Here is a 15,107-nt window from a genome sequence, read left to right as displayed (position 1 = left end):
TTGCATTTCAGTTCAATCTTGAATCATATGTTACATCTGGCTAATGACTATAACTCTACACCAGGCCTGTCCAACCTGCGGCCCTCCAGGTGTTGTGAAACTACAAGCCCCAGCATGCTTTGCCAGTAGACAACCTGTTAATAGCTGGAAGGGCATGCTGGGACTTGTAGTTTCACAACATCTGGAGGGCCACAGGTTGGACAGGCTTGCTCTACACCAACCTGGTGAGCGACTTTTCTGCCCTGCAGATACCTTTACACCTACTATTATTATTATTATTATCATCCTTTATTTGTTAGGTGCCACAAGGTTTCCGCAGCGCCGCACACAGTACAAACAGACTATACAGAGTGAAACAGTACAAAACAATAAACAAAAATACCAGTACTTCAGAAACTCCAGGCTGGCTAATGCAATAAACACGGAGCAGAAGAACAGGTAGGGAGACAGGAGGGAAGAGGGCCCTGGTCATGTGAGCTTACATCCTAAGGGAGGGAAAACAGAACAGGCACAGGTGGAGCCAGATGAGGCAAGGGAAGAGAGCAAGTGGAGAGCGAGTGAAGGAGATGAAGGGGTTATGTGGATGGTTGGTAGGCTTTAAGGAAGAGGTGGGTTTTCAGCGCACGTTTGAAGGAGCACAGAGTAGAAGAGAGGCGGATGGAACAAGGGAGGTCATTCCAGTGAAGGGGGGCAGCACTATATGACTTTTAGTTTACTATACCTGCATCCACAGAGATAAAGTTGTACATGCCTTGGGATCCAAATTTTTAATTTTATATTTTATTATTTGTATTTGATGTAATTTATGTTGTTTAACACTTCTGGCCGGAAGCTACATTTGTACTAAGGTCCCTAATAAATACATGATTATTTTACTTTACACTACCACTGTTCATTGCATCACTATTCTGTAGCACCTTGGAGAACTCTTTCATGTCTACTTCTATAAATATGTAGATTTAGTCTTCAATTTGTATTTTTATGCAGGTAGATAGAGACTTCAGGATTGCTTCTTTATGTTTTTCTATAGTTATTTATTATTTGCATGTTCCAAACTTTAACCATGTGCACAATTACGGCTACATTATTTCCATTGATTTATTTGGTACAGATGGGATGCATTAGGGGCTGGGACCATGAAGAGGAAAGGTGTTGGTGGGACATTTGGACAGAAAAGGGACATAGGCAGTACACAATAATGTGTAGAGACATGGCCCTGCTATGCTTGATCTCATTGCTGTAGAGAGCGACAAATGTAGACAGGGATATTTCCTACACACACAATTTCTGGCTGTTTAGCGTTAGGACAGGCTTTGGCAAAAGATTTTTAGGTGGAGCTATGCTAGCAGTTAAGGTAGTTTGAGGAACAATGGAATGGGACCAAAAAGGTCTTCAGAGTAATTGCAGTAGGTGAGGGAAGAACAATAAAGTTCTACAGATATTGCAAATGAACTTACCATGACCATAGGAGATCCCAAAAGTTTTACGTTTTCGGTTATTAAATGTATTAGTCTCAGAAATACAGGATCCTCGTAGTTAAAGCGATGGCCAAGAACTATGGACATCATTATATTGGCTACAGCCCCGTTCATTATCGTGAAGTTTTCAAATGGTTTTCCTAGAATTAGAAAAAAAAATCTCATGTGAAAAAACATAAATTGTCTATGTAACAAAGATGTAGCTTACACAATACAAGATACATGATAAGTAAAGATGGCTATTACTGTTAATTTATATAGCATCAACATATTAAATGATGTCTTATAGTTAACATTTTAACCAGCCACATCGATATCTGTCACGGTAGAACTTAGTCTAAACTTAATTCCACAGAAACACACACTAGGGTCCATTCTGTCATAAGCAAACTGAAAGGAAAGCAGAGCACATGTAGGAAATCTACACAAACATAAAAATACCACAGAGATAGTGTCCTGGTTGGAATTGAATCCATGGGTTTATCAGAAGGCAGTAATGCCAACTAAAACTCCACAATGCCACCAATGTGTTTGTGCTAATATCACACTCATAACTTAAAAAAAAGTAATATTAGGGGGGGCATGGCTTGACAACCATGATAGTCACACACTCATTGTGAGAGCTTTGGTCAGCTCCAATTGCAAAAATGCAAACCAATGGCTATCCAGCCACAGATATTTTAAAAAGACTGACTGACCTATCAGCCACAAGTGATCAGCTACCCACCGGTTCCAATAATGTGAGAAACAAAGCAATCAAAAAACATGGCCTAGCTCTCCCCTTGGAGCAGTGGATTGGCTCCAAATTGGATTGGGTATGTTATTTCGGCTAGTAGAAACCCAACAACACTTTCCCCGACAAGGATTGGGTGACCGTCTGTTTCCCAACACCGTTGCAATCTCGAATGTTTATTAAACTGATTTGCAAGAATTCTGGTCAGATAACATGCCAGCACCTACTTTCTTACATTACACCATTAACAACTCCGATAATCCCGTCGCCATGGTGACTGATGTCATGAAGAGCAGCCGCCTTCTTACGTCTTCGTCATTGCTTCAAGTCACTTTCAACAGTAGTTGGCATCGGGGATCCTCGCTAAGGAGCCCTTCGGAATCATCATGTCATGGTAAGTTTTGTCGGAGTAGTCAGCATCGATATGCTGACTACTCCGACATGCTGACTACCTATATGCTGACTACCACCGATCCTTAACACCTTTCAAGTTACAATGAAAGTATTGCCAGCAAGCAGTTACCAAGAAATGAGGTACAAGTTCCTCTCACCCACAAAAATACAACCAATTCATCTTTCGTCAGAATGATCTTTTCCAAAATGTGGGTATGCAGAAGCCATCCTTTATCAACAACTAATACAAAACTTCTGGGGGGGAATTGGCAAAATAATGCATCACCATTTTGTTAGATACTTTTAGGAGCCCTTTACAATTGGCATTCAGGTGGACTAAACACATCTCCTAAGAGCAGATAAGAAATTGATAGTCCTGGTAGGTGTGGGTTCAAAAGCCACACTACAGAATACATATACATATACACAAAACATGTCCATTGTTAGAAATGGCAACAACAAGATTACTATTTCTTTTCAAATTGGACTGGTTTGTAACACATTGCTGAAAGCTCCTGATACTGACACATGTTTCAGTGTCTGGGAAAAGTTGTATGAATCCTTTCACTTGCCACCAAACTAGCACATACTTCATGGTACTTCAATTAAATACTGACTGGCCAGCTTTCCATATACATAAAGTTGACAATTACAAAACATCCGGAAACACAATATATATCCCTCCACAACACAAGGCCTTACATTTCTGAAGCCTAACTCAACTGGATGGATGGGTAAATAGATGAATGAATGGATGTTGTGAAACTAGTTGAGTAGACATTATTTTTACTGTTGTTTATATTTTAATTGTTGCTTTCATGTTTTCTCCCCTAATTTTCCTCATTTTAAACTTATGTTGATCCGAAACAAACTTTTCTATTATGACTTTTTATAAATCTGGTATACTGTAATATCATGAGTTAGCTCAAATAACATCTACATAAAAAGGAAACAAATGGCTTGAAAATCTGGTTTTAGGAAAAACACTTGACACCTTTGATTTAGAAGACTGTTTAATAAATTAGATCACATTTAAAAGTAACAGAAAAGGCTTTAATTGAAATGCTGCATGTTTTGTTACTTATTCCAACTGTTACCATTTCTTCTACTAGGCAATGATAAAACTAGTTTTGAAAAAAAAAGTAAATCCTAAACCTGATACCAAAGTAAAAGTTACATCCAAGAGAAAAACTAAAAAATGCAAGTGCTATTTTGTTAAGCATGTTCCTTTCATAAGAAAACTAACCACCTACTTCTACTTCCCAAAACGTATTTTAATATCTGTTTCTAAATCTTGTTAAACAAAACACAAATCTTTTTAATGCATCTTGCAGTCTTTTCTGTTCCCTGTTTAACATAACATAATGTAGCTGACATTTTATTTTTCTGTTTGAAATATATCCCATTTTGTTTGTTTTTTGCCTGGCTGGTCATGCTACAGTTTTTTCTCGAAAGCCCTTATTTACTTTTTTCAAATAATAGCCCAAATTCTGACTGGTAGTTAAATTAACACAAAGGTTCAAAACATGACCTGTAGAGTGGACTCAGAAATGACTAACCTCCGAAGGACTTAAACTTCTTTTCTAAAATGGCGTATTCTTCATTTATCTTATTTTCAAGTATCTTCTTCCCCATCCCATAGTCTCGTAGTGTTGTGATAGTAAATCGTCGCATTACTTTCCAGTTCTCACCATGAGCAAAAAGAACACCTGAAAAGAAACTAAAAGGAAAAAAACAAAACCAATAAAGGACCATTTACAATGCTAATAAAGAATCATCTAGTGGCACAAAAGGAATTGTTCCCTATTGGTACATCACACATTCTAAAGCTATTTAAACATGATTGTGAATTTTCCTTCAGCATGTGTAATGTAACTTCTGGGGCATAACTCATTAAGGAAAGTAAGGGAAAAAAAAGGAGTAAATGTTCTCTGGGACAAACCATGGTACAATGCAAGGGGTGCAAATTAGTTTATTATTTTGCACATAAGTTAAATACTGGCTGTTTTTTTCAGTTAGAGCATAAATACCCTGATAGCTTTATTTTTAAACTGAAATTCAAAGTTTATCTAGGACATGCCCTACCCCAACTATAAATCTGTCCCCACATTTCAAATTTACTTCCCCCTCCAATGCACCATGGTTTTACCCTAGTGCAAAGTTACTCCTTTTTTATACATTGCTCTCCTTAATGACTCAGGCCCCTGGTCTCTAAAACCTCCCTTCACCCCAACACGCTTTGGGACCTGATTGTTTGACAGGACTGCTAAATAAAAGGAATATTCAGCAATTTTTAAATATTGGGACTGTGAAACATGGGACCGGGAGGCTGCCAGAAAAATAGAGATGGTTCAGAGGTGCAAAACTGCCCAAACAACATGCTCGATAAACTATTTTGCCATTCATACCATAAAAGGAGACACCATTGACAGATGAATTATGGGGGCAATCATTATTTGTTAATTAAAGTGGGAAATTAATTCATCATTAACTTATGGCGCTAAATTAATCAATTTATTAAAAAGGACAAAATGATTGTTCATTATATTAGGGGAGGATATCATTTTATTGCCAATAGGGCCAATAGTTATTTATGGCATGAGTAACACTTATTACTTCATGCTGGAGACCATTTATACAGCAAACTTGTGGGGCTACAAGTACCAGCATGCACTTATATCCATGTTGGCACTTTTAGTGCCAAAAATGTGTTGTATAAATGGTGTCTCTATCATAAAATATTAAGTGTTGATAATGTCATAAATAATTTTAGCAATCCGGTAATCTTGCACCCTTAATATGACAAATTAATTTTTATCCTATAAAACGAAAAAATTATTTGGGTCTATAAATTAATGTTAAATTATTTTTTACTATGAAGTGCAGGTATGCCAACTTTATGTTACATGTTTATAAAGACATTGCTCCCGAATACGTTTTTTTTAAAATAATATTTACATCTCCAATAAAAAATCTGTGCGATATTACACATAATTAATGGTACATACCTCTTATTGATGTAAAGTTTCATTGCATTCTTCTGCCTAAACATCAGAAATCCTCATGTTGTAAAATAAAGCAGAGATAACATAAAAACAATTGATGACAAATCTTATAGTGCATAATAAAATTATTTCCTTTTTTAACTATTCACTTTGCTCCGTAAAATAGATACTTCAATATTACATAACTGTAGAATTGGATTACATTCATTGCTATACATGTGAAAGTTTATATTATGGGAGAGTATTTTGGAAACTTGTATCTGCGAAATTTACCCAAAGCCTGTGATTGCAGTAAGTGTCCTCAATTTGTGGGTCACATGCAGCTTTTTTAATAGCAATTATAAACAGACCATGAAAATCCATTGCCATCTGCCATTTTACCATGATGATCCAGTGCCTTTATTTTTATAAGACATGCCAACATCTTCAGAGATTAAAAAAACACTTATCTTAATAAGGAACAACAATGTGTCAATGTAAGGAATAAACTATCATGTGTACTTTCAAATGAAATTCCCTTTATCACACCAATGTACTTTACTTTCATAACATTCAATTTCACACTTGAAATAAGATCAGAATTTCTATTAATATTAACGGTAACATTATATCCCATTGATAGTCCCACTGTCTCTTCTGCCACTAAACTTCTTTAACCTGAATTCCTTCTTTGGTCTCTTCCAGTGGACCTCATCTCCCACCCACTGTGATGTAACCTCCCTTGACATTGTCTTCTCCGGCTACATCTCTAGGTTCTTCTACTTAGCCTTCCCACTCTCTAATTACAACCTGCTTTCATTCAGCCTCACCTTGCCTCATGCCCTCCTCCATGCACCCAAATCCACATGTACACAGCAACACCTAAGTAGTTAATCCACTTCTCATTTTCAATAAAACAACTACTTTCTCTTATAACTGCATTGTCCTTATCTTATCAGGGTGCATTTTTGTACAACAAAATACTCACTTCAGCCTTAGACAATGCAGCTCCAGCTTCCACATACAGTCTCCGATGATCCAAACCCCAACCATGGCACACCAAACAGACATGCTACCTGCAAAACTGCTCCCTCACTGCAGAGCGCCACTGAAGGAAGTCTCAATCCTATCCAGATTTCCTTAAGTATAAATTTATCCTTTCATCTTACAGCAATGGCCTTTCAATTGTCAAACAAATATACTTAATATCTCCAATATCCACCCAGTCTTCTAATCTACATTGTCTCTTTGCCACCTTCAACTCACTTCTCTGCCCACCTGCACCTCCTCCCCTTCCTCCCTCACAGCCCATGATTTTGCCACCTATGTCAAAAACAATATTGACACCACTGGACAAGCTATTTTCACATGTCAAATTACATACAGCACCCACTCTACCTACCTTCACCTACACTCCCCAATCCACCCTCAATTCATTTCCTCCAGTAACTGAAGAGGACTCTGCACTCATCTCAACCTACAACATATCCTCTTGACACTATTCCTTTCCAACTTCTTCTCTCCCTCTCCTCCACTGCATGCCCACCTCTAGCTTAACCCTTAAACCTGTCTTTTTCCACTGGCACATTTCAATCCTCCTTGAAATATACGCTGATCTCACTCAGAATTTTTAGGATATGTCCTTATCACCTGTAACAAATAATGCACTAATCCTTACTTATCATATGGAACAACACCTTATAGTCATATTGACTGAAAACAAAAAAGTTACCATATCCCTTTATTATTCTGTGAAAAATGGGTATATCCGGTCTTTCGGAAAACTCCTCAGCATAATTTACGAGCGCATCTTTCACAGTCTCATAGCCACACAGGACGACCATCTTCTGGATCCCTATTTGTACACTGAACACTGAACCATACTTCTTAGAGAGCTGCAAAGGTGAAAAAGTTAATGATCAGTCTTCTCCAGGGAATTTATACAATAGTTCACTTTTCATTTTAGAGAAGCACATCCCAGCCTTCCAAGAGATTAGCAACAAACTACAGCCTTCAGCACTCTACAAACAGCAGCAGCCCTCGGTGTTCTGAGTGGCAGCAGGGATGATGAATACAGTGAAAGTGGAATAACATGTTAGATGTTACTGTGGGCGGACAAGTCTTTTCTGATTAGCTGCTGGTGGTGAATACAATGTCCAAGAGCCACCATGCATGAGGCATACCATATACTGACATGCAATATATGAATATGTTGTCTAGTGAGTTTGTTATATACTGGCATGGGGCATACTGTATGTTGGTTGAGGAGTTTGCTGTGTTCTGGCATAAGGCTCTACTGTTTTATGAAAAGTAACTATACTATATAATGGCACGGGGTTTAAGCTGAATACCATCAATGGGCTTGTGCTGTGTACCGAAAAGTCAATAAAAAATTCCAGCTCACTAATCCTTTTGAATAATGCTTGTAGGGTGCGTCAGTATATGTGGGTAATGAAACTAATATAAAGAAAGGAAAATAAAAGGAAGGGAAGGGATTTGCGGAGATACTTTTACAAGATAAGACAATAGTGCATCATATACTGAAATACGCTCTATTCCAATGGTATGTACAATTGACCATCAGTCGCTGACAACAATTCTGACAATCCTTTTAGTTGTATCTACAGATGTAACATGCTTTACCCTGGAATATTATGCTGCCATTCTTGTAATGTGCTGTGGCTCTTTAAGAAATCTTTAAGAAATTTACAAGGCTGCATTACTCCTTAGAATACACAACTTTTCCTAATGAACACTGAGGTGATAACATCAGAACTCACTCATTACACAGATTTGTCTCTACATATACCCTTATACTAACATCACTTGTGTATTTATAAATAAAACATATTTTAGTGACATACCTCTATTAAGGTTCTGCATGGTCTCTTCAGATTTAAAATGTGCATATTTCCAATGATCGGTAGTGGTTTTGGTCCTGGTGGAAAGTTTTGGTAAAGATTATCTTTTGAGCCATGGAAAATATTTACTAAGAACAAGCACAGCAGAATCAGTAGAAGAATCGTCACAGGATCAGTAATGAACATGACTTCAGCAAACCTAGAATGAAAAATAGAAGAATTCATATGATGTCTGCAGTACACAAGAGCAGTTTAGTAAAATAGTCAAGATGATTTTTATTTTTAAATTAAAAGGATGCACCTATTGTTTTTCTTACTAAACTGAATCATTTAATACCCGTCATGATAATCCCCCACACCAGGTCCTTTTGAAAACAAAAATCAACACAAATCATAAAAGTACATTTTAACCTTTTTATACACTCTCTAGCCTAATCATGATAATTAAGAAAATAATATATTAATGTAGTCATGAGCAATCCCAAAATCTGAAGTTGCTTTATATAACATGGCTTACAGGAAATCACTGGGTGTAAGCAAACAAAGGGTTAATGTATTTCAATGTTTCCTTCAGAGGTCTGGCTTATGTCACCTGGCTTTGCTTTGATTGTTTTTTCCCCAGGATTCCTGGTGTCACAGATGTGCAGATGTACTTTTTATTTATTGCCCAGTCCAGAGATCCTAAAAACTAGAAATTCCTTTTGGCAAGGGTCATGTTAATTTAAAATTGATATTCCATTATAGGTATCATTTCCCCTAAATTACACTTATATTGTTCCTTCCATCCTATCAGCCAGGGCAATACTAGGGTAAAATCTCCAGGTGAGATGATTCCACTTGGGAATGAGAGACAAGTGTATGATGAAGAGTATATAAAACTATCTATTATATTATATTTCATTTTATAATATATATCAGAATTCAGCCATAGTTGAATGAGGACAGTAACTTGCACATATAATCTCTTCCCCCACCTGCTACTATGGAACTTGTGAATACCTGAGAAACAAGTCTTGAGCAGTTGGTCAAATTAGCATATGAATGCTGTGATCTAATTCCAGTGGAAATGTAAACTCCCCCACAGAAGAAAGGTTTTTGATACATGTTACACAAGGAAGAAACGTAATTTTCCTGCCCTGCTCCCAATGTGAGAGGACTTAGCTGATGGAGACTGCAAGCTTAGTTCCATGGAGGTCTGTATATGGGGCATTGAAAGGCCCTGACTGGCAGGAAAAATGTTAGAATGGAGTTTTGAATGGAATGAATGAAAGGTGAGTGAATATAAAAATATATAGTTTGTAATGTGTTTTTGAATGGAAGGTGGTCGAATCTGGACGCATATGTGGTAGAGTATATGAGAATGAATGATCATTTGTCGTTGGTTATATGGAAGTTTGTATACAGTTGGTAAATGTGAATGGAATTGTCTGTGTTTAGTGCAAGAGTAATTTGGAGTTTGTGTTGGTTTTAAAAGTTAGACTTCAGTTTGGTATGGATAGTGTTACACAACTGCATGCCTTGTAATAATCTTGCAATGCTGTGTAGATTTAACATAGATAATGGTATGGTGTTAGTCTCATTTGTATGTGATTAAGTAGTCTAATAAGAACTGGACCCTGTTGCTATGAAAGTTTCATTGGCAGTAAATTAGGCCATTACAAGGACATGTGATTAAGATGGCTGACAATGTGTTGACTCCTGTAATGCTGTACAATTCCTGGAGTTCCTGTTAAATTTTGGGATGGATTGTTGGTTTTAAATGGTAGCAAATGTGACTGTTGCAAAAGATATTTAGAATAGATGTCTTGTGTAAAATAGATATTTGTATTGAATTTACAAGTATATTATTAGATGTTTAAGAACTGAGCCCTGCACATTGATTGTATTGTTCAGGAATTGGTCAGAATGTTAAAAGGTAGTTTCTAATGGAAAACTTTGAAATAACAGGATTTATACTTACGATAAATCTCTTTCTCTGAGTCCATCTGGGGGACACTGCTTAACCATGGGGTTGAGTAGGGAGGGGAGGAGTCTGGCACCTAAAGAGTTAACTTTCTTCCTGCTGATCGCATATCCCCCCACCAATTCCCCACATACCTCAGTTTGATTACCAAAGCCCTAGGACGAGAGGCCAATCAACCAAGATACACCACTCAACAGAGGGGGGAGTCTAGAGAAAAGAAAAACAACGAAAAAGGGGGGGACCGCAGTGTCCCCCAGATGGACTCAGAGAAAGAGATTTATCGTAAGTATAAATCCTGTTTTCTCTTTCATCCATCTGGGGGACACTGCTTAACCATGGGGACTTACCAAAGCAATCCCTCTGTGTGTATCTAGCAAAATGAAAACATGACATATTATTTCATATTGTGATCAAAACATTTAAGCTTGCATGCCAATGTCAAGCGCACCTCATTCATTATATGCAGATCCTATATATATATATATATATATATATATATATATATATGTATATATATATATATATATATATATATATGCCTCCAACAGCTGGACAGACACATAGATATACTGAGAAGAGAGACAATCTGAGAGGGTGCACTATTTGTCTATTAGAGATGAGTGAAATTTTAGAGCATGGTGTTGCTTTATGATTTTTGCTTCCACTGGAATTCTCCCTTGTTATACCCCAACCACATCAAAGAGCAGAATTAATTGACACCCTTTTGAGCCCAGTTCTTTACACCCCGCAAAATGCAGAACATGGAATTTTCAAATATGGCGAGGATTGCCGTTTTTTTAAGCAAGAGAAATGTAAATTAGTAGTATTAAACTTATTAGTCGATTTAATAACACCTAAACATATAATATGTGTATATAAAGTGCACACATCTTAAATATGAATGTTTATGTTAGATTGAACTTGCCACACATTGGGGTCTTAGTCACATTGACCTTGTTCCCTGCCATCATATCATGCTTATCATTGTCTTTCCTGGTAACCTACGGCAGTCTTGAACACCACTTCTTCATTTGTAAACAAACTCCTAGGGGTAAATGTATCAAGCTGAGAGTTTTCAATGTTTGAAAAGTGGAGATGTTGCCCATAGCAACCAATCAGATTCTAGCTATAATTTTGTAGAATGTACTAAATAAATGAAATAAATGATAGCTAGAATCTGATTGGTTTTTCAAACCCACCGGAAAACTTTCAGCTTGATACATTTACCCCCTAATGTTTGTTCAGCTGCATGGGCGCAGCCATCTTGGATTCAGTTAGGTGATCTTTTCAGCCCAACCAGATTATAACAGCTGTGATCACATGATCTGTGCCACAAATAGGTATTAGAAACACCCTGTTTAAACCTGCTTCTGTGATCTGTTCATTGCCAGAACACAACACTTTCTGCATTGCCAAGTTATCAGCTCTCTGTAAGTTCCCTGCAATTCCCAACTGCTCATCTTTCTGCAACAATTGTGCATTCATCAAGAGTGCTTACCTCAGCAAGAACTTTGGGCCTGATTCATTAAGGTTCTTAAATGAAGAGGATCCTTATTTCAGTCTCCTGGACAAAACCATGTTACAATGCAAGAGGTGCAAATTAGTATTCTGTTTTGCACATAAGTTAAATACTGACTGTTTTTTCATGTAACACACAAATACTTGATAGCTTATTTGTACACTGAAATGTAAAGTTGATATGTGTGTGCTACATGAAAAAACATTAAGTATTTAACTTATGTGCAAAACAGAACACTCATTTGCATCCCTTGCATTGTAACATGGTTTTGTCCAGGAGACTGAAATAAGGATCCTCTTCATTTAAGATCCTTAATGAATCAGGCCCCTAGTGCTTATTCTGTAGTGCCTAAGATTTTGCCGGTATCATCTATTCTGGAGATGGTTTTGAGTCTCTATGGCTCATTTCCAGTTCAGTGTATCTGTGTATGGATTCCAGGTCTGTGGTCTCACAGTCCTTAATTCACCATTCCTAGTCACGGATCTGAGTTTTGAATTCCTATTTCCAGTTCCAGCTCATTATGATCTGAGTTTCTGTGTGTTACACATTCTGAGTTCCTAATAGTAGGTTTCAGTTCTGTGTAGCTGGGTTGAGTTTCCAAGAACAGTTCCAGAGTGTTGTTATGGCGGATTCCAGTTCTGTACTCTGGCTCAGACTCCGGCCCTAGACTCCTATCCTGCTTGTGGTACTCAGTGTGCTCCAGATAAGCAGAGGATTTATAAAGTCCACCAGTTCCTGTTACAGTCCTGCTTCAGCAAGGGTCCTGAATTGGATAAAATGAAACAGAAAACCGTGACAGTTTTAGAGGTGAGAGGACATTTCAGATGCCAGTTCAGGCAGCAGAATGGCTAATAAAACTCTGACATTACTTAGGATGTGCCATTGTTTGAGTATCATCAAATACTTTTAATATAATGCATTGTTCTCATTCCATTTGCACTTTTGATGGAAAGTGCATTTCTAGGCCCACTTCAATGAATCTATTTATAACATTCAAACACAAAAAAATTACACTTATAGACAACTCTGATGTCAGCTCACTATTTCATAGCATATCTTGTGTGAAATGCCCTGTCGCAAACAGATGCGCTTCCCAGGGCAGCTGATTTGCCTGATTTGGTAAGGCCAAAAGAGGTGAGTTGGCAGAAAGGAAATTTTTGCAGAGAAAAAAATCCACTTCACCAAGTGGGTCCTTTGGAGAAGTCTGCCCGAGGGCAACAATATGTATTGATAATTCTTGATTATACTACACTATATCATGAGGCAATCCCATTACAGAATATTAAATCAAGTACTATTCCAAAAGAGTCTCTATGAATGTACACTCGACTAGGGGTCCCAAAACGGATTTGTGCATGCTGTATTAATAAAGGAGTTGGGTAAATTGCTAGGGATACAAAGACTACAAACCTCGGTTTATGACCCGCAAACAGATAGGTTGATTGAGCGGATTAATAGGACCCTTACGCAATTGATTAGATGAGCAATTGCTCAGGAAAAAAGAGATTGGGATACCCTGTTGCCCTATCTCATGTTTGCAATAAGGGTGGTGCCCCAGGTAGCAATGGGATTCAGTCCCTTTGAGCTTCTGTTGGGAGACAAACCCGTGGAGTTCTGGATATCCTAAAGAAGGGTGGGAACAGCAGAGTCCCAAGGAGTCATATATATTACAGTCTGTGGTCCAATTGTACGAACAACTTCAACAAATCAGTCCGTTGGTAAAGCAACACCTAACGGAAGCACAGGGATGGTCGAAAGAAGGGTTATTACCACTGAGCCACCTTGCGTACTTTTAACCCAAGTGACAAGGTTCTTGTCCTGGTAACAACTCAAGAAATCAAATTGTATGCACATTGGCTAGGCCCTTATGAGACAATAGAGCCCATATGACTAGTCAATTACCGGGTACGGCAGCTCGGTAGCCGGCGAAAAGAGCAAGTCTATCACATTAACTTGTTAAAGGATTGGGTGGAGGACACCCCGACATTAACGATGGATGCAGTAAAAACTGTGGACTACATAGTCCCTGTGGAGTCTTCCTGACGGCGACTCAGGGAGGGCAACCGTTAGAAATGGTAGCTTGGAATAAGGATGTTTTCCCGGCTATTCCAGGGCGCACCAAGGTAATTGAACATGACATTGTCACCCCATCACGAGTTATAGTTAACCAACAACAATATAGAATACCTGAGGCAAGAAGGGCTAAAGTAAAGTGATAGGTGGAAGACATATTGCAAAACGGTATAGTGGGGGAGTTCACCAGTGAGTGGAGTAACCCCATAGTCCTTGTGCCAATGCTTTCGGAGGCCATCTGCTTCTGCAATGATTTTAGAAATTTAAATAAGGTGTCTAGGTTTGACACATATCTGATGCCTTGTGTGGATGAGCTAATGGAGAATTTTGCCGTAATCAATATCTGACTACCCTAGATTTAACAAAAGGTACTGGCAGATACCAAAAACTACCTCAGCCAAACCCAAAATGGACTTTTCAACACCTGAAGGGCTGTTCCAGTACAGTGTATTGCCATTTGGCCTGCTTGGGGCAAAAGCCACTTTCCAGCGGGCAATGGACAAACTACTAAAGCCTTATCAGGAATACGCCACCAGTTACCTTGATGACATAGTTATTTACAGTCAAGTCTGGGAGTCCCATCTTCCCAAGGTGGAGGTGGTTTTTGAATCATTAAGACATTGCGGCCTTACATCAAATCTCCTTAAGTTTGCACTAGCCATGGCAAAGGCCAAATATCTGGGTTATGTGGTTGGTCGGGGGAAAGTAAAACCCTAGGTGGAAAAGGTAGAAGCCGTGAGGAATTGGCGTAAACCAGAAAGGTAGTCTCAACTAAGGACTTTCCTGGGGTTGGTTGAGTACTACCATAATTTATCACAAATTTTGCTACCCGTGCTGCCCCACTGACAGAATTTCTTAAAAAGAACAGATAAGTTAATTTGGTCTAAATCTGCGGAGGTCGCCTGGGAAGATTTAAAAAAAGCCTTGTGCACTGCATCGGTTCTATGGCACCTCATTTTAGGGAGAGGTTCTTACTTCAGATAGATGCTTCCAGGATGGAGCTGAGGGCAGTATTGTCCCAGAGGGTGAAGGATGAGAAGAGACTGGTTCTTTTCCTCATCCGTAAACTTTGGTAGAACAGAATGTTTGGCCATTAAGTGGGC

At 38.3% G+C, this 15,107-nt stretch overlaps 1 protein-coding gene across 4 annotated transcripts in view; it reads right to left on the bottom strand.

The window, feature by feature from the left end:
* Positions 1-8,673, bottom strand: part of LOC142143419 (cytochrome P450 2K1-like) — a 30,306-nt gene extending 21,633 nt beyond the window's left edge. For 3 of the 4 annotated variants that reach the window (XR_012689522.1, XM_075201253.1, XM_075201252.1), the window contains exons 1-5: positions 8,453-8,673; positions 7,321-7,483; positions 5,613-5,664; positions 4,164-4,324; positions 1,458-1,618 (exon numbers count right to left, since the gene is read on the bottom strand). Coding sequence is in view for 3 of the 4 variants with exons in the window: in XM_075201253.1 (XP_075057354.1) it covers positions 1,458-1,618; positions 4,164-4,324; positions 5,613-5,664; positions 7,321-7,483; positions 8,453-8,635 (720 nt within the window). In the remaining variant the exon portion in view is untranslated. The remainder of the gene's footprint in view (positions 1-1,457; positions 1,619-4,163; positions 4,325-5,612; positions 5,665-7,320; positions 7,484-8,452) is intronic. The other variant, XM_075201254.1, reaches the window with a different exon arrangement.
* Positions 8,674-15,107: the final 6,434 nt, after the last annotated feature.

The sequence above is a fragment of the Mixophyes fleayi genome, chromosome 3, assembly GCF_038048845.1.
Source record: "Mixophyes fleayi isolate aMixFle1 chromosome 3, aMixFle1.hap1, whole genome shotgun sequence".
NCBI classification, from domain to species: domain Eukaryota; kingdom Metazoa; phylum Chordata; class Amphibia; order Anura; family Limnodynastidae; genus Mixophyes; species Mixophyes fleayi.
Note: the sequence above shows the minus strand (reverse complement) of the source record. Positions and strands in the feature narration are given on the sequence as shown.